Below are 19366 nucleotides of genomic sequence, written 5' to 3'. Positions count from 1 at the left end.
TGTCTGTATCAGTTTACAGATTCGAACTGAGCTATTTTGTTTATAACCTCAGGCCTCCGTGTCCGCTCCTTTGGCCGCTGTGCTAAAAGTGTGCTGCATGCAACTTGTTCTTGACTTACACGAGACCCACAGACGTATCTCAATGAAACAAGGTCACACTAATTGGAGGAGGAAGTGTTGAAGATGTCTTTGGGAAGTGGCAGCAGGGTTAGAGAATGATACCAGAGAGAGTCAGATCCTGTATCTGCTCTGGTTCCCTGTTCTAATCCAGCCTGGTATGTGTTGAGATCAGAACAGGTCCCTTTCACCGCAGCCATCCGGCGGCTGTGCAGTGGGAGTTGCTACGTCTGCAGTTCTCTTACTGCTGTGCACTAAGTAACAGACAACAGTCTGGTAGACACTTGAACTAACAATCAAGTTTGTTAAAAGAAACTGAGGACTAAGAGACCCAACAGAAACATTCCCACAGTCCATTTCAAGGTACTAAACCCCAGGAAACATGGCACTAGACAGCTGTGTGTTCCCCTTGATGTATTTATATGTCAGCCGCTTACATAAATACTCTGTGTCACACATTCACACTCATACATACAGGCCTGTGTAACTGCACACATTCACAGTGAACACACACCGACACACAGGCATACAGTGAGGCACAGACACTAACACACACACGTATCATGCTCCCTGTCAGTAAAACCTCAAGGATATTATGTCTCTCTAGGCAGACGAGACAGTTGATCACAGCAGCACAACCACATGATCACTTTGATGTAAATCATGCAGCACCGTCAGCTTGAAAACTGCTCAAAACTAAAGCACAAGAGAGAAATCTTGTCCACCATCAGCAGCCATAACATTAAAATCAGGGATGATGGTTAGGACACAGATGACGTGAATAACTGCAAAACCTTACATCCTGGAATTCATTCTGTGGCTGCTACATTGGCACTTTCAAACAAATTTTTTCCTGATGTTACTGCACTTCCCCAGCAGGATAATGCACCACACCACACAGCAAAAACTACTAAGTAACACCTCAGTAACACCTCAGGGAACACATTGGAGAGCCCATTGCACTGACCTAGCATCCAAACTCCCCAGATCCCAAACCAATCAAGAACCTGCAGGATGTGCCCGAACAAGCTAGCCACATAGGTCCCACACCACAACTCAGAAACCATCACAAAGACCCATATCTATGCCTCAGCAGGCCACAGCTGTCAGTAAGGCACAAAGGAGAACTATACAATATTATTATGCATGTAGTTCTATTGATTGTTATTGTCATTTTTAACATGTATGCTTCATGTATGCTACTTAGCACAGTTAAAATGCATGGAAGGATTTCTCCGAGTGAAAATGCCTTGTTGATGCCAGAGTTTGAAGGGAAATGGTTAGATTGCTTAGATATGATACGAAGGCAACGGTAACTTGAAGCAGGTGAGTTACAACCGCAGAAGACCACACCAGGTGCCACTCCTGTCAGCTAAGAACAGAAATCTGAAGCTGTAGTTCACCCAGGCTCACCATTATTGGACAACAGAAGACTGGAAACATGTTACCTGTTTCTGCTGAAAAATTCAGATAGCAGGTTTCGGAACTTGGTGTACGCAACATGAAAGAGTGTGGGGGATATTTTCTTGAGACACTTTGGGTCACTTAGTAGCAACTAAATGCCACAGCCTACCTGAGTATTGTGGCTGACCATGTCCATACCTTTATGACCGTGCACGTACCCATCTTCTGAAAGCTGCTTCCAGCACCATGTTGAATCTATGCCATGAAGAATTGAGCCAGCTCTGAAGGAGACTCATCTTTTATCACTCTTTTTTTAAACACACTGCTCACGATGCTTTAAAATGAGCCAACACTCTGCTTTATGACAAGGCAAGTAATGAAAAGAGTTTGAAGTTTTCTTTCATCCTTAGATGACTCACTGCTATGTATGATCCACCCCATTCTTGGCCTTGAAGTTAAACACTTTAGTGATTACCAAATAAGCCTGACCTTCATATTCTCATTCCAATTTTTATAATTATGCATGATCATCCCAATATGGTAATGGCAAGGTTTAACTAATGGAGCGAAGTAGCCAGTGAGTGTATTTAAAATCAACTTACTAAAAGGGGAAAAAAGCAGAAAAAATATTTTAACATATAAAAACATATGCACAGTAACAAAGCCATAACACGATCAAGCAGATCAGTCAGTGGGCCACCCTGCTGATGTTCTAACTGCTTCTGATTCTGAAAAGAATCATCCATAGTTAAATGTTGCCTTTTTTTGTACATTTAACTGCATATTCTGCAAATACATGCAGACTCCTTCTGCATTTACAGGTTTACCACTTCTCAACTATGTAATACACTTTGTCAGCAAATGATTCTGAGTGACTTCCCATTATATGCATCAATTTGTAAATAACTTTTTTTTTAAAATCACAAATTGTCCCATAACACAATCGGGTCATTTCAATACTGAAAGTCGAAAACTACACCCACACACTGCAAACCTTCACTTAACGAGGCTCTCACACTGCAAATGTTAGAAGTTCAGATTTTAACTGGACCACCCATGTGAACACGTATAAACTCCTGGTGCTGCCAGGCAGTCGAAATCCATTAAGGACACATGCTGGCAAAAAGGAGGTGAACCTTTCCAGACCTAAAAAATATGACTCAGGATCATGCTAAACAGGATGTGGCATTTCCCGGTCCTTTGTATTCTGCTACTATTACATTACATTACCACTTTAACACCTAACAGACGCAACGATAAGGAGAATTAGCAAACGCTGTTACTCACTGTTGTTATTCTTGTGATGATATGAAAGATGAGCGAAATGTGGCAGCAACCTTGAACTTTGCTTCATAACAAGTGGCTTCCAGTAACAAACTAAATGGAGCATACGGAGAGACAAGTGAATATAATGCCATTATAATCTAATCAGATCACTTGGGTGTAGAGATTATGGGAAAGAAGACTTGCAGTGTCAATGTCCTTCCAAGGTTAAATAAATTAGTAATAGCTATGGGCTGCCTGTATGCATCTTTGGATCCTGGACTGAATCAGATGTAAAGTACTACTAAATATCAGAATCAGAATACGTTATTGATCCCTAGGAGAAATTATGTTAGTTGCAGTGCTCGAGTTCAAACAGTAACAAAACAGACAATACAAGAAGTAACAAGTAGCACAATATATACAATATATACATACATGTAAGTCACTTACTAATAAATATCTGAAAAAGAAAGAAGAGCATGTGCAAAAAGGGTGTAGCTATTGCAGTATACAGTGTGTTAGGTGGATGAGTTGTACAGGGAGATGGCCACAGGCAGGAATGATTTCATGTGTTGTTCAGTGGTGCTTTTTGGTAACTCACTCACTGAACGTGCTCCTGTGGCTAGCCAGCATGTCATGAAGTGGGTGGGAGGAATTATCCAACATTGTCTTTATCTTGGACAACATTCGCCTCTCCGTCACCACCCTAAGAGAGTTCAACTCCATCCCCACAACATTGCTGGCCTTGCGGATTAGTTTATTGAGTCTGTTAGCATCAGCAACCCTATGAATTAAAGAGTATGTTGTAACCAACTGGAAAACACTGATCGACAGAGTTTGGCTCAAAGATCTGGAGTGATAATGCATAGTAACAAGAATAGGAATCAGAATATGACAGTCGGGTTTATTTGGTATTATTTACGAAGGTTTCGAGCTTCAAGGCCAAGAATGGGTTGGATCATACAAGACAGTGAGTAATCTAAGGATGAGAGAAAAGTTCAAACTCTTTTCATTAGTAGCTTCGAGTCTACCCGATAGCTGGAGTAGCGGCAGGCTTATCCTTGAGTTCACAGGTCATGCTTCAGGTGTCACATGCTGAATGGCTCTGGGCACAGGTTTGCCTATCATCCAGCTTTCAAAAAGTCAAGTTCGTAAAACACAGCATGGACTCATTTCGAATCATCGTGAACAGTCTGTTGGTAAGTGTGATAAAAAGATCGAAGGTTTGTGGGACACATGACAACTTGTGAACTTTATCATGACTGAAACAAGATAATCTGGCATCGTATCGCACATCGCTCCCATTCCAAGACACTTTATCAGCTTAAGCCCAAATCTGAAAGCGCTACAGCTGTCTCTTTGACCTGTGACAGGTGATCTCACTGCAGGTTAGGATGCTGCGCCGGCTCGTGTTACTAACAATTGGCATGCGCGGGTTTGTGCGTGGAATCACGAGCAACGCCGCTGACACGCTGAAACAGCTGAGAACACTATCGATGAACGACAGCCTCTTTAATGGATGATAGACAGATAAACGTATACAGAGAGAGCCAGGAGGGTGATAGATAGACACACACTACATGCATCTCAAGGCACAAGTAAGATGTTTGAGTAAAAGAAAAAGCTTGCTAGTTGGATCTTTTGTGGTGGATTGTCGTTGAAGCAAAGGATCACTTATCCAGTTCTTGCTGGGGATCAACACACTCATGAATTCCTTTAGAAATGTTTTTCTGTTGTTTAAAAAAAAATTTCACCAAAGGCATAAGAGTGCAAAGGGCAAAGCTTTGAAAAGAGATGACTATCATCTTTCCAATACATTTCTACCGAGAACAGAAGAACTTCGGTACCTGTCGCATGTGCATAACAGAGAGGTGTCAAAACTGAAACGTGATCGGAACGTCTGACAAAGGGGAGGCTGCTATGAGGGATCAGTTCAGAGAGAGACAAGCCAGGGTCTCCACAGCAGATGGGCGCTTTATCGTGACCGCCGCAGGGGGGAAAGAGCCCGAGAAGGGAGAAACGAGACCACAAAAAAGGCTGGAGACATGGCTGGACCGTGACACATGTCCCACTGTGGAGGGGGGATTTTATTCACCTGGCCTTTGGTGTGTCATCGTGTTACCAGTCCTGTCATGAGCCTCCACCCTGTCCGCCTGCGCTGCATTGTTCTGTGCTGCACGTGGACAAGTGAATAAAAGAGGAAAGATAATGAAAAAGAGAGGAGGGTAGGCAGTGGGAGTGAGACACATTTTGGCCCATTGTTAGTGCTGTATTTTTTTTAACACGACTAAAGTGAGGGATAATTCTGATCAAAGGCGTGTATATGATTGCTCTGGTAGGTTTTGAGGAGAGTGAATACAGTGGAGCGGGGGTGGGGGTGTGCGGCTGAGGTACCGTGGAGGAGTTAAAAAAAATCATAGTGTAGAAACATTAATGTCATACTTCATCATGTAGCTCTTGAAAAGGCATGCCTGAGGAGAGCTCACTGTGTACCGCACCTGGGGTATGTTTTTAATATCATCCAATGTCTGTCACCATCTGTTTCGCTCAAACTAGGTACGCAGTGTCTCCTGCTTGTATCTGGGACATCAAGACATCTTGTAGCCTTTGTTATAAGTTTTGATGTGCTTTCACACAATCATAAAAAAGGAGAGAGAGAATAAGTCAGTGATGATCTTAGGAGAAGAGAGTGCCTTATTCGTAACACACCCCAGATGTGCTTAATCCCAGAATAAGCAATAGGTAAAGCCAGTTTTGCTGTGCTGAATCCTTTTTGACACTGACGTAAAGACGAACCTTCGCTTGCACTGTTGAGAATCGTCATCCTTGGAATTAAAAAGATCAGACGGCAAAGGTGAAACACGAGTCAGCCGAGCAGATCCGCGCTGCAAACATAAAACAGAGGAAAACCATAATACGCAGAATTTACACAGCACTGCATGTGCTTCAACTTTGAGTCTGACCTTGTTTTGACTGAGATATTTATAATATAAACAAACTCTGTTACAAACATATTACAAGTAATGAGTAAGAACACAGTCCCAGAGAGCTCCATGTCAAATAGCTTTGTAATAGAGCTGTTTTTCTAGGAAGGACCCAAAACACGGACACACACGCACACAGACGCACGCACGCACACACTCACAAACACACACATACACAGGTACTGTACTTGACTGTTTGTGCACAATAAATACACCTAGAGGTTCTTTACGGGGAAACAGAGAGTGAGCTCTGTGCCAGCCTCCTGGAGGTGCTGTGAGATCAAGAACAGCCTACCTCCAGGTGGTAAAGCTAAGCTTTCAGGGGTGAGAGGTCACCAACACTGGAGTGGTCACACACGTGTTGGAACACTATTTACAGCTGCAGAGGCCCACCTCAGACCACCTACAAGTGCTCTTTCACTATAATACTGTAGGTACCGAGGAGGCTATGTACCTCATGGTCCACCAGGTGGTAGTAAAGGTCCGCGCGGAGCATCTTTTTTTATCTGACATCCTAAAACGAATGACTTCCATCAGCCATCAGCCACATGACAGTGTAGCTGTGGTATCTCTGAACTCTGATCCTTGACTATATAAGCAAAAAGCCAGTCAGGACTGCACAGACACTGATTTCCCTGCAAAATGAAACCACAGCGTAGCTGGATGTAACTATAAATGCGTAAATGGGAATGCACGTGTATGCATAACTACGACTTTAATTTTAAACAGGGTCCGTAACCTTTGGGCTCTTGTTCAAGGTCGCTGAGAAGTCCAGGTCAGAGTCAGAGTGTGGCTAACAGTATTGGAATGCCTGCTGGTTGTCTTGAGCAATGAGGCACACTTACTAAATTTATTATTCAAATAGTTAAAATAGAACTAAACTACGCAACATGAGAGCATCATCTCCTGTTCCAGTGCCGTGAATAACCTTCGATCCTTGATCTGTAACCACTGATCATACTCAATTACACTCCTTCAGGTCCTCAAATTCCAGGTTTGATGAAAAGATATGCAATGAATTACATATTAGCTACAGCTAAATGTAGCGCAGATGACACAGAAATTATTTATATGACAAAAAAAGTACAGTGTGTATTTTAACTGATCCTTTTATCACTTTTTATTTTTTGTTCAATAAAACATATAGCATATAGTAAACAATGAATCTGTAAACGACAGCTGTTGACATTTTTTAAAAATGAATGAAAAAGCATATTTAAATAATCAACATACATGATTTAAATATAAACACACACGTGACAAGAGACAGAACGTGTAGAAGATATATGCAGAAAGAGCTTTCAGTGGTCAGCTGATAACATGATATCTAAAAAATACATAGCTCATTTTCCTGTCTGTTAGTTGGACATGCTAACCTGTTAACAAGCTCCTATATTCACCCATACAGTTTGTAGATCATTTTGCTAAAATAGGTAAAATCTCCACTCTTTCAGGGCACTAATAGGCTAAAGGCATATTACAAAAGGTCATTCATGTATTCACAGATTCTCTGTAGTTATTCTGCTGCTCATTCACCTGTAAAAACCACACCAATCATTATTTCAACAGCCTTTTTATTTTGGAACAAAAGCATTTGACGATATGACTTACAGGACGTTACCAAATTCATGAAGCTATATTTGTGAGTTTATTTATCAATATCAGTTTAATGTAAACAGACTGATGTAGTAATAGACAGTAAAATGTTGGTGCGTGTGTAATATATGAGCGTTTATGTTTCTCTACATGGGTAAAAGTACTCCATGTCGCCCTCTGGTGGTAGCAACCAACTATGAAAAGAATGGATGTTGGATCTTAACTAAATGATAAAAAGTTTTATTACTTTGTATTACTTTCTTTAGTTTGGTAAAATTTACAGTTTTAATCCCGTAAGAAAATAAATCACTATCATAGAGAGGGATATTAGTAATTCGTTTGTTAATAACACTTTGTTTGTGTTTGCTAATGTTTCGACAGGAAAATGGTTTTCTACAAAGTTGTTTCATGTACAGAGTAACACACACACACACACACACACACACACACACACACACACACACACACACACACACACACACACACACACACACACGTATGACTTTGCCGGTTTTCAGCTGGAACAATTTCAGTGTTTCAAACCATGTTCCAGGATTTTTCCTTCACCATTTATGAGGTTTCAAGAAGAAGATAAATGACAGATATGAATGTTTGAAAAGGTTATAGATGAAAAGATGAAAAATACTCAAAGGATAAATTCAATTGGTTTATTGTTTTATGAATAAGTTGAAAAAGAAAAAGTTAAACAAGTAAATAATGAAACAAGGTAAAATGAAGTAAGAACAAAACGTTAACAGTAACAAGGTAAAATGAAGTAAGAACAAAACGTTAACAAGTAAATAATGAAACAAGGTAAAATGAAGTAAGAACGAAACGTTAACAAGTAAATAATGAAACAAGGTAAAATGAAGTAAGCACAAAAAGTTAAGTAAATAATGAAACAAGGTAAAATGAAGTAAGAACAAAACGTTAACAAGTAAATAATGAAACAAGGTAAAATGAAGTAAGAACAAAACGTTAACAAGTAAATAATGAAACAAGGTAAAATGAAGTAAGAACAAAACGTTAAGTAAATAATGAAACAAGGTAAAATGAAGTAAGAACAAAACGTTAAGTAAATAATGAAACAAGGTAGAGGAGAGAAAACCCCAACAATCCCCTCTGAGCACGCACTAGGCGACAGTGGGGAGGAAAAACTGCCTTTAAACGGGCAGAAACCTCCGGCAGAACCAGGCTCAGGAGGGGACAGTCAACTGCCGGGACTGGTTGGGGAGGTGAACAGAGGTGGAGCAAGACGAGGCTACACCTGCTGAGGAAGCAGTAGAGTTCCTCCTCCAGGGCCAGCGGAAGCGTTTGTTCTTCTTTTTCATGCAGTTTTCTACAAGAGCTTTTTTTTCCAGGATGAGGGTTCTCAACTCATCGATGGTTTCTTTGTTTTGTTTCTCAAGCTTCTTGCACGTTTTCTCCACCTCTTCCAACGTTGCTTGTTTTTCTTCAAGCTTTTCCCTGAGCTCTTTGGATGTTTCCTCCTGCATTATCTTGTCCTTGTGCATGTCTGCGTTTCTTTGTTGTACTTCTTTGTACATGTCTTGTAGCTCCTCATTTCTTTTGTGGATATCTTGGAGCGTACGCTGCAGGTCGTCATGTATGTTGTCTTGTTCTTGCTTTTGCGCCTGCATTTCAGTGTGTTTGCGCTTCAAGTTGTTGTATTCCAACAATATCCCCTTAGTGAGCTCGGAGTTGTTTCTTGCCATTTGCTCCATCCTTTTCTGCATGTGCGAGCATTGTTTGTCCAGTTTTTCTTTTTCCCCTTCTAGTTGCTTTTTCTCTTGAAGAATGTCTTTGTTTTGGCGCAGAGTATCATCCACCTTCTCTTTCAGCATTCTGTATTTTTCCTCCGTGACTTTGAGTTTGTGCTCCATGTCTCTTTGCCTTTTCTCCTGTTCTTCCTTCTGTTGGAGGATTTCTTTATTTTTTTTCACAGCTTCATCGAAGTTTGTTTGGAGCAGCCGATTCCTTTGGTCCATATATTGGAGATCCCATTCTGTCTTCTCAACAGTAGCTTTGCTGTCTTTAAGCTGGTTGGACATCTCCTTTAGTTCCACGCTCTTTTGCTTGTTTTCCTTAATTAGGAAGACAATCTGCTCTCGGGCTTGTCCAAACTTGATTCCCCAACCCTCATTAATAATATTTATGTCGGGCTGGCGTTTTTGTCTTTCTTCCAGGCTTTTATATTTCACTTCCATCTGTCTACACTTCTCCTCCAGTTGAAGTTTCTCTTCTTCAATCTGTTGAATTTTATTCTGGAGATGGTAGTTTTCCTTCCTACTGTCATGTAATGCCCTTTGGACGGCTAAGAGGTCACTTGGCTGGCCACGACAGGAAGGAGAAGCGGCGTAATCTTTTTGCCTTGGTTGGTGTCTTGTTGGATACATGTTGAAGGTTGTACACGACAACAACGAAAAGGTTTCCAAAAGTTTCTGTGGTGAACGCGTGAAGGCTGCAAACACAAATGCTGCGAAGACACGAACTAAAAAACTGCTGTGTGTCACCCCTGTTTAAGGAAAAACTTCAAAGGATCGTGTGGTGACATCATAACTCCGTGAGCCAATGAGATTGTCATGTGACATTTTGGAATGGGGATATTTTTTTTTAAACCGTTTTCAAATTTAACTTAATATTTGACTGTTTCTTAACTGACCTGTTTAGCTGATTAAGAAATGAATTGAAACGAGCATCACTAACGTTATATAACAGACAACAGAAAAAAACAGGGTTTTTTTCTAAGTAATAGAGGTATAATACATTTTTTTAAATTTTTTTTTTAATTATCCTACTTTTTATAAGAGGGAACCTTATTTAAAGAATATGTATTTAATTGGAAAACTCTCTATTCGTCTAAAGGCTATAACAAGAAAGGTGAGCTTCCTGCTCAAAAATGAAATGACCAAAATAAATGGAGCATTTCTCTGCAATTACAAACTCTGTGTAAACAATCTTGGTTTCAAAATAAGGCTAATGCTGGTGAGATGTCATCACAGGTGTAAATATTACTGCAGATGTTACTATGTCAAAGTTTCACAACTGTCTTATGTTTATTTATGTAGGCAAGACCTACTTTTCACTTTTTTGCTTTGCTATATGTTCTTGAGTGTATTAGTTTGCCAGCAGCACGAACATGTACTAGTGTCAATAATAATAGTACGGTGGATTAGAAAACCTGCTCACAAGTTGAATAAACACCCAGGATTGTTTCAGAATTTTCATTCAAAACCAATATTTGAGTCAAAATGAGAAAGTTGTTTGTGCTGTCTGATGAAGAAGAAGCAAAATAAAGTGCAGTTTTGATGTAGATGATGTTGTATACAAACTAGAAGAGGAAGATAGTAGGATCTCTGTATCATGCTTTGTCACTTTGTACCATGTAATTCTTTCTATTTCCACCAGGGGGTGTTTTCAGAGGTGGTAGGTGGTAAAAGAAGAGGTCAGCAGGAAGATGGCGAAGAGTGACCAAAGACCAAGAAAAAGAGGCAGTCAGGCAAAGATGAAGAGTATTATATCCCTTACAGACCTAAAGACTTTGACTCTGAGAGAGGGTGAGGCATTAAACTGTTGCATCTGTTTCTTTAAAAAATGTGAATGGCTTTGTGTTTTATGCTGTTTTGTCCTGTGTTATGCGTCGACAGGTTGAGTCTCGGTGGAGAGGGCAGTGCTTTTGAACAGCAGGCCTCTTCAGCTGTCCTTGATCTCATGGGAGATGAAGGCGATCGCCTTAACCAGCAGAAGAAAATGATGAAATGGTACAAATTTCCCTATGTTTGACTCAGTATCCACCAAATTGTCATTTCAAACTATAATTTAAAGTCTTTTTTCCCCCTTCTTTTTTTAGGGACCGTAAGAGGAAGCGTTTTGTGAGAGAAACGGGAAAAGAAGACCAGAAGAAGAAGATCAAAACAGACAGCGGTCAGGTTATCAGTAACAAGAAGAACAGGAAGAACTTGTATCCTTCCAACAAAAAGCTTCTCTGTGTGCTGCTCTCAATGACCCTCTTCTCTACTCCTATGACAATATTAAGCTGTACTGTGAAGATGTTGTATCACTTGACAACATGTCCACATGTCAGTTATGAGGAGTGAAGGAAAAAATACAAGATTGATGATACAGGATCTGGATCAGATGGAGAAACAGGCGGAGGAGGCAGAAAGCCAGCAAGAGGTAGGAAGGCATCAAAATGAATAGCACAAACATGTTAAATATAGAACATCAGCCACCATGTTTTAACTCAACTCTAAAGGTAAATACTTCAAGTCCCTCTTCCAGCCTTGCGAGCTATAACCTCCAACCTCTTTGTTGTGTCGTGCCTCTCCCAGGTCGTGGCCGTGGCCGACGAGGTCCAAACGTACAGAGCTCCGGTGACCACAAAGCACGCTCGGAGCTGAAAACAAAGGATCAGATCATGAAGCAGCGCAAGAAAAAGCAGAAGCACCAGTTCCTGCAGGGCGGAGGGATGAGGAAGCTCCGCTCCAAGAACAAAAAGTGGCTCGGATAAGTTAAAAAGTCAGGTTTTGGAAGGGGTGGCCATAAGAAAGGCAAGCTGAGGAAGAAACTGTGAGGAGGACAGAGGGTTGATGGTGTGGAGGACATCACGAGGAACTGGGTGATAAGCGTCAGAATCATCTGAGAACATCACCAAAGATTTTCCTGGTGCTTTGTGTGACTGTAGATTAAGGAGAAAATCATTTGTGCATCTTTACACTGCAGAAATGCACGTCACTTCTTCCTTGATGGCCTGCTGAACTCTGCGTTTGCCACAGAGTTATGTTTAATTATGATCCACTAACCTGGATTTACTACTTGTAAGCATGTTGGCAGTCTAATAAAAGTGTTTTGGAGTACTGAAATATGTCTTATCAAAATGGTAAAATACAGATATTAAATATTGTGTGCTTAATTTGCAGTTAGTTTCAAAAATCGTCTCGCCCATCTTTTCTTAAAATAAGAGGTGCTCTATAAAAATGACATTAAATTCTGTAAACGTGCTCTATTTGCAATTATTTATCATTACTGTTGTCCAAGTGGTCTCATTTCAAAGTTGAAAGCGAGCATCGGAACGGGCAAGAAAGGCGACTTTTAATTGACTTTGAATGTGTTGTGGTTACTGATATCAGATGGGCTGGGTTGAGAAACTGGCTTAGAATTCCTCTTGCCTTCAGCATGGCCACGCCCCTCTGACTTCTGCAATCAACAAGGCATTTTTACCCAGGGAAATGTTTATTTCGCTTTTCAGTTTGGACTGTTCTCTGTAAATTCCTGAAAAAATTTGAGAAGATCAGGAGTGTCTGAAAAACGTAAAACAGCCCATCTGTCACCAACAGCAATGCTGCCTTCAAAGTCACTTAAATCACCCTTTTTTTTCTGGCATGTGATTGGCTGATTAGATATTTGCATTCACAAGCAGCTGAATAGGTTAGTGCAGGGGTCAGCAACCTGCGGCTCTTTAGTCCTTTTAGTGCGGCTCTGCGTGGTTTGGGAAAATAAATTATTTTTTTAAGTAATTAGCTGAAGTGTATTTTATTTATGTTAGTTCTTTTTTAACTTGTAGTTCTAAATTGGAAGATTACTGTGATATTGAAATGAAATATAAATATAAAATTATATTCTATTAGTTTTTGAACGCTCAAAATAAGCGTCACACTTGCGGAAGCCGATATACCCGCCGAAACGCCGTGCATTTATCGAGACTTTCAACCCCAGGTAGGCTAATTATCAATCTTCGGATCCACATTATGTCAGCAGCTCCACCGTGAACTATGTTAAAAACAAACACCGCTCACGCCTCACAGATGACAGCTTACAGTCCTGCATAAAGATGAAAGTGACTTCATACAGCTCCGATTTGCAGACGCTGTGCGCAGAGATTCAGGAGCAGAAGTCCCATTGTAAACATATCACGGCAGACCCAACGATGTTTCCATGAACACGCTTTACAGCTTCTCTTTATTGACCACTTTTCACACACGGTTGCTGTATGCATACAGCCGGTGTTAAAGCTCACAGCCCGACACATACCAACACAACAGCATAGAGAGCACAGACGTTAAGGCGCCGAGGCGTGATCGCGGGTGCCGCTCAGGTGCGTCCGCCTCCCCTGCAGCGGCGCTGCAGACCACGCCCCGCCACACACATTAACCAGGTAAAATACATATTGTCAGGGTTCCTGGGTCGGTGACCCAGTGTTTTCAGTTTTGTTCATGTTCATATATATATATAGCATATAGTAAACAATGAATCTGTAAACGACAGCTGTTGACATTTTTTAAAAATGAATGAAAAAGCATATTTAAATAATCAACATACATGATTTAAATATAAACACACACGTGACAAGAGACAGAACGTGTAGAAGATATATGCAGAAAGAGCTTTCAGTGGTCAGCTGATAACATGATATCTAAAAAATACATAGCTCATTTTCCTGTCTGTTAGTTGGACATGCTAACCTGTTAACAAGCTCCTATATTCACCCATACAGTTTGTAGATCATTTTGCTAAAATAGGTAAAATCTCCACTCTTTCAGGGCACTAATAGGCTAAAGGCATATTACAAAAGGTCATTCATGTATTCACAGATTCTCTGTAGTTATTCTGCTGCTCATTCACCTGTAAAAACCACACCAATCATTATTTCAACAGCCTTTTTATTTTGGAACAAAAGCATTTGACGATATGACTTACAGGACGTTACCAAATTCATGAAGCTATATTTGTGAGTTTATTTATCAATATCAGTTTAATGTAAACAGACTGATGTAGTAATAGACAGTAAAATGTTGGTGCGTGTGTAATATATGAGCGTTTATGTTTCTCTACATGGGTAAAAGTACTCCATGTCGCCCTCTGGTGGTAGCAACCAACTATGAAAAGAATGGATGTTGGATCTTAACTAAATGATAAAAAGTTTTATTACTTTGTATTACTTTCTTTAGTTTGGTAAAATTTACAGTTTTAATCCCGTAAGAAAATAAATCACTATCATAGAGAGGGATATTAGTAATTCGTTTGTTAATAACACTTTGTTTGTGTTTGCTAATGTTTCGACAGGAAAATGGTTTTCTACAAAGTTGTTTCATGTACAGAGTAACACACACACACACACACACACACACACACACACACACACACACACACACACACACACACACACGTATGACTTTGCCGGTTTCAGCTGAAACAATTTCAGTGTTTCAAACCATGTTCCAGGATTTTTCCTTCACCATTTATGAGGTTTCAAGAAGAAGATAAATGACAGATATGAATGTTTGAAAAAGTTATAGATGAAAAGATGAAAAATACTCAAAGGATAAATTCAATTGGTTTATTGTTTTATGAATAAGTTGAAAAAGAAAAAGTTAAACAAGTAAATAATGAAACAAGGTAAAATGAAGTAAGAACAAAACGTCAACAAGTAAATAATGAAACAAGGTAAAATGAAGTAAGAACGAAACGTTAACAAGTAAATAACAAAACAAGGTAAAATGAAGTAAGCACAAAAAGTTAAGTAAATAATGAAACAAGGTAAAATGAAGTAAGCACAAAAAGTTAAGTAAATAATGAAACAAGGTAAAATGAAGTAAGAACAAAACGTTAAGTAAATAATGAAACAAGGTAGAGGAGAGAAAACCCCAACAATCCCCTCTGAGCACGCACTAGGCGACAGTGGGGAGGAAAAACTGCCTTTAAACGGGCAGAAACCTCCGGCAGAACCAGGCTCAGGAGGGGACAGTCAACTGCCGGGACTGGTTGGGGAGGTGAACAGAGGTGGAGCAAGACGAGGCTACACCAGGTGAGGAAGCAGTAGAGTTCCTCCTCCAGGGCCAGCGGAAGCGTTTGTTCTTCTTTTTCATGCAGTTTTCTACAAGAGCTTTTTTTTCCAGGATGAGGGTTCTCAACTCATCGATGGTTTCTACGTTTTGTTTCTCAAGCTTCTTGCACGTTTTCTCCACCTCTTCCAAGGTTGCTTGTTTTTCTTCAAGCTTTTCCCTGAGCTCTTCGGATGTTTCCTCCTGCATTATCTTGTCCTTGTGCATGTCTGCGTTTCTTTGTTGTACTTCTTTGTACATGTCTTGTAGCTCCTCATTTCTTTTGTGGATATCTTGGAGCGTACGCTGCAGGTCGTCATGTATGTTGTCTTGTTCTTGCTTTTGCGCCTGCATTTCAGTGTGTTTGCGCTTCAAGTTGTTGTATTCCAACAATATCCCCTTAGTGAGCTCGGAGTTGTTTCTCGCCATTTGCTCCATCCTTTTCTGCATGTGCGAGCATTGTTTGTCCAGTTTTTCTTTTTCCCCTTCTAGTTGCTTTTTCTCGTGAAGAAGGTCTTTATTTTGGCGCAGAGTATCATCCACCTTCTCTTTCAGCATTCTGTATTTTTCCTCCGTGACTTTGAGTTTGTGCTCCATGTCTCTTTGCCTTTTCTCCTGTTCTTCCTTCTGTTGGAGGATTTCTTTATTTTTTTTCACAGCTTCATCGAAGTTTGTTTGGAGCAGCCGATTCATTTGGTCCATATATTGGAGATCCCATTCTGTCTTCTCAACAGTAGCTTTGCTGTCTTTAAGCTGGTTGGACATCTCCTTTAGTTCCACGCTCTTTTGCTTGTTTTCCTTAATTAGGAAGACAATCTGCTCTCGGGCTTGTCCAAACTTGATTCCCCAACCCTCATTAATAATATTTATGTCGGGCTGGCGTTTTTGTCTTTCTTCCAGGTTCTTATTTTGCGCTTCCATCTGTCTACACTTCTCCTCCAGTTGAAGTTTCTCTTCTTCAATCTGTTGAATTTTATTCTGGAGATGGTAGTTTTCCTTCCTACTGTCATGTAATGCCCTTTGGACGGCTAAGAGGTCACTTGGCTGGCCACGACAGGAAGGAGAAGCGGCGTAATCTTTTTGCCTTGGTTGGTGTCTTGTTGGATACATGTTGAAGGTTGTACACGACAACTCTGAAAAGGTTTCCAAAAGTTTCTGTGGTGAACGCGTGAAGGCTGCAAACACAAATGCTGCGAGGACACGAACTAAAAAACTGCTGTGTGTCACCCCTGTTTAAGGACAAACTTCAAAGGATCGTGTAGTGACATCATAACTCCGTGAGCCAATGAGATTGTCATGTGACATTTTGGAATGGGGATATTTTTTTTTAAACCGTTTTCAAATTTAACTTAATATTTGACTGTTTCTTAACTGACCTGTTTAGCTGATTAAGAAATGAATTGAAACGAGCATCACTAACGTTATATAACAGACAACAGAAAAAAACAGGGTTTTTTTCTAAGTAATAGAGGTATAATACATTTTTTAAATTTTTTTTTAAAAATTATCCTACTTTTTATAAGAGGGAACATTATTTAAAGAATATGTATTTAATTGGAAAACTCTATTCATCTAAAGGCTATAACAAAAAAGGTGAACTTCCTGCTCAAAAATGAAATGACCAAAATAAATGGAGCATTTCTCTGCAATTACAAACTCTGTGTAAACAATCTTGGTTTCAAAATAAGGCTAATGCTGGTGAGATCTCATCACAGGTGTAAATATTACTGCAGATGTTACTATGTCAAAGTTTCACAACTGTCTTATGTTTATTTATGTAGGCAAGACCTACTTTTCACTTCTTTCCTTTGCTATATGTTCTTGAGTGTATTAGTTTGCCAGCAGCACGAACATGTACTAGTGTCAATAATAATCGTACGGTGGATTAGAAAACCTGCTCACAAGTTGAATAAACACCCAGGATTGTTGCAGAATTTTCATTCAAAACCAATATTTGAGTCAAAATGAGAAAGTTGTTTGTGCTGTCTGATGAAGAAGAAGCAAAATAAAGTGCAGTTTTGATGTAGATGATGTTGTATACAAGAGGAAGAGGAAGATAGTAGGATCTCTGTATCATGCTTTGTCACTTTGTGCCATGTAATTCTTTCTATTTCCACCAGGGGGTGTTTTCAGAGGTGGTAGGTGGTAAAAGAAGAGGTCAGCAGGAAAATGGCGAAGAGCGACCAAAGACCAAGAAAAAGAGGCAGTCAGGCAAAGATGAAGAGTATTATATCCCTTACAGACCTAAAGACTTTGACTCTGAGAGAGGGTGAGGCATTAAACTGTTTCATCTGTTTCTTTAAAAAATGTGAATGGCTTTGTGTTTTATGCTGTTTTGTCCTGTGTTATGCGTCGACAGGTTGAGTCTCGGTGGAGAGGGCAGTGCTTTTGAACAGCAGGCCTCTTCAGCTGTCCTTGATCTCATGGGAGATGAAGGCGATCGCCTTAACCAGCAGAAGAAAATGATGAAATGGTACAAATTTCCCTATGTTTGACTCAGTATCCACCAAATGGTCATTTCAAACTATAATTTAAAGTCTTTTTTCCCCCTTCTTTTTTTAGGGACCGTAAGAGGAAGCGTTTTGTGAGAGAAACGGGAAAAGAAGACCAGAAGAAGAAGATCAAAACAGACAGCGGTCAGGTTATCAGTAACAAGAAGAACAGGAAGAACTTGTATCCTTCCAACAAAAAGCTTCTCTGTGTGCTGCTCTCAATGACTCTCTTCTCTACTCCTATGACAATATTAAGCTGTACTGTGAAGATGTTGTATCACTTGACAACATGTCAGTTATGAGGAGTGGAAGAAAAAATACAAGATTGATGATACAGGATCTGGATCAGATGGAGAAACAGGCGGAGGAGGCAGGAAGCCAGCAAGAGGTAGGAAGGCATTAAAATGAATAGCACAAACATGTCTGCCTGTTAAATATAGACCATCAGCCACCATGTTTTAACTCAACTCTAAAGGTAAATACTTCAAGTCCCTCTTCCAGCCTTGCGAGCTATAACCTCCAACCTCTTTGTTGTGTCGTGCTTCTCCCAGGTCGTGGCCGTGGCCGACGAGGTCCAAACGTACAGAGCTCCGGTGACCACAAAGCACGCTCGGAGCTGAAAACAAAGGATCAGATCATGAAGCAGCGCAAGAAAAAGCAGAAGCACCAGTTCCTGCAGGGCGGGGGGATGAGGAAGCTCCGCTCCAAGAACAAAAAGTGGCTCGGAGAAGTTAAAAAGTCAGGTTTTGGAAGGGGTGGCCATAAGAAAGGCAAGCTGAGGAAGAAACTGTGAGGAGGACAGAGGGTTGATGGTGTGGAGGACATCACGAGGAACTGGGTGATAAGCGTCAGAATCATCTGAGAACATCACCAAAGATTTTCCTGGTGCTTTGTGTGACTGTAGATTAAGGAGAAAATCATTTGTGAATCTTTACACTGCAGAAATGCACGTCACTTCTTCCTTGATGGCCTGCTGAACTCTGCGTTTGCCACAGAGTGATGTTTAATTATGATCCACTAACCTGGATTTACTACTTGTAAGCATGTTGGCTGTCTAATAAAAGTGTTTTGGAGTACTGAAATATGTCTTATCAAAATGGTAAAATACAGATATTAAATATTGTGTGCTTAATTTGCAGTTAGTTTCAAAAATCGTCTCACCTATCTATCTATCTATATATATATTTGATGCAGACACATCGCAGCGCTGCATTATCTGGTAAAAAGTGTTCTAGTAAGCAAAGAAACATATAATTCTCTCCTGAAATAGACCATCTTCGAAATCAATTCCAGTAATTGTTGCAAAAAGTTCTAATACCAATGGATGAAGCAGGCATCAGGAGCGACATGGGAGGCTTTGTATTATCTAGACTGTGACCATCAGCTAACAGGAAGAGAAAGAGGATATGGAGCAAATGCATCACAGCAAGGAAGCAGAAAGTTAAAGCCCCGTTCACACAGGCCTAGAGACTGTTGACCTCCCAGAGAACCTCTGTGCATTCCCAAACGCTGACCAATGAAAACTTTAATTTTAGCACCTTACATATCTTCTGTGTTTCTAGTAGTTTCAGATAAAATGTCTACAACATATTACATTAAACTATTAATGCGATCTTGATAATACCTCATCGAGACATGGCATTCCCCACATAGTGTCTGGCGTCCTCTATGATAATGTTTACCCCAT

At 40.2% G+C, this 19366-nt stretch overlaps 1 protein-coding gene and 1 long non-coding RNA gene across 2 annotated transcripts; both read left to right on the top strand.

The window, feature by feature from the left end:
* Window positions 1–10178: 10178 nt before the first annotated feature.
* LOC113025758 (uncharacterized) lies at window positions 10179–12229 on the top strand. The gene is made up of 6 exons (XR_003272833.1): window positions 10179–10247; window positions 10776–10924; window positions 11015–11128; window positions 11218–11328; window positions 11452–11543; window positions 11699–12229. It is a non-coding gene; the product is annotated as an uncharacterized LOC113025758 (long non-coding RNA).
* Window position 12230: 1 nt separating this feature from the next.
* On the top strand, window positions 12231–18761 carry LOC113027354 (ATP-dependent RNA helicase DDX54-like). The gene is made up of 7 exons (XM_026176971.1): window positions 12231–12246; window positions 13033–13082; window positions 17308–17456; window positions 17547–17660; window positions 17750–17860; window positions 17976–18067; window positions 18231–18761. Exons 1-7 carry the CDS (start codon window positions 12231–12233, stop codon window positions 18470–18472), a joined length of 774 nt encoding a protein of 257 aa, XP_026032756.1. The 3' UTR covers window positions 18473–18761.
* Window positions 18762–19366: the final 605 nt, after the last annotated feature.

Source organism: Astatotilapia calliptera, chromosome 7 (genome assembly GCF_900246225.1).
Source record: "Astatotilapia calliptera chromosome 7, fAstCal1.2, whole genome shotgun sequence".
Lineage (NCBI taxonomy): Eukaryota > Metazoa > Chordata > Actinopteri > Cichliformes > Cichlidae > Astatotilapia > Astatotilapia calliptera.
Note: the sequence above shows the minus strand (reverse complement) of the source record. Positions and strands in the feature narration are given on the sequence as shown.

Excerpts from the sequence above, each read along its gene's own strand:
- LOC113027354 (XM_026176971.1), top strand. Across the intron at positions 17,457-17,546 it reads GACTTTGACTCTGAGAGAGG|GTTGAGTCTCGGTGGAGAGG; the intron begins GTGAGGCATTAA and ends ATGCGTCGACAG. Across the intron at positions 17,861-17,975 it reads AAGAAGAACAGGAAGAACTT|TTATGAGGAGTGGAAGAAAA; the intron begins GTATCCTTCCAA and ends ACAACATGTCAG.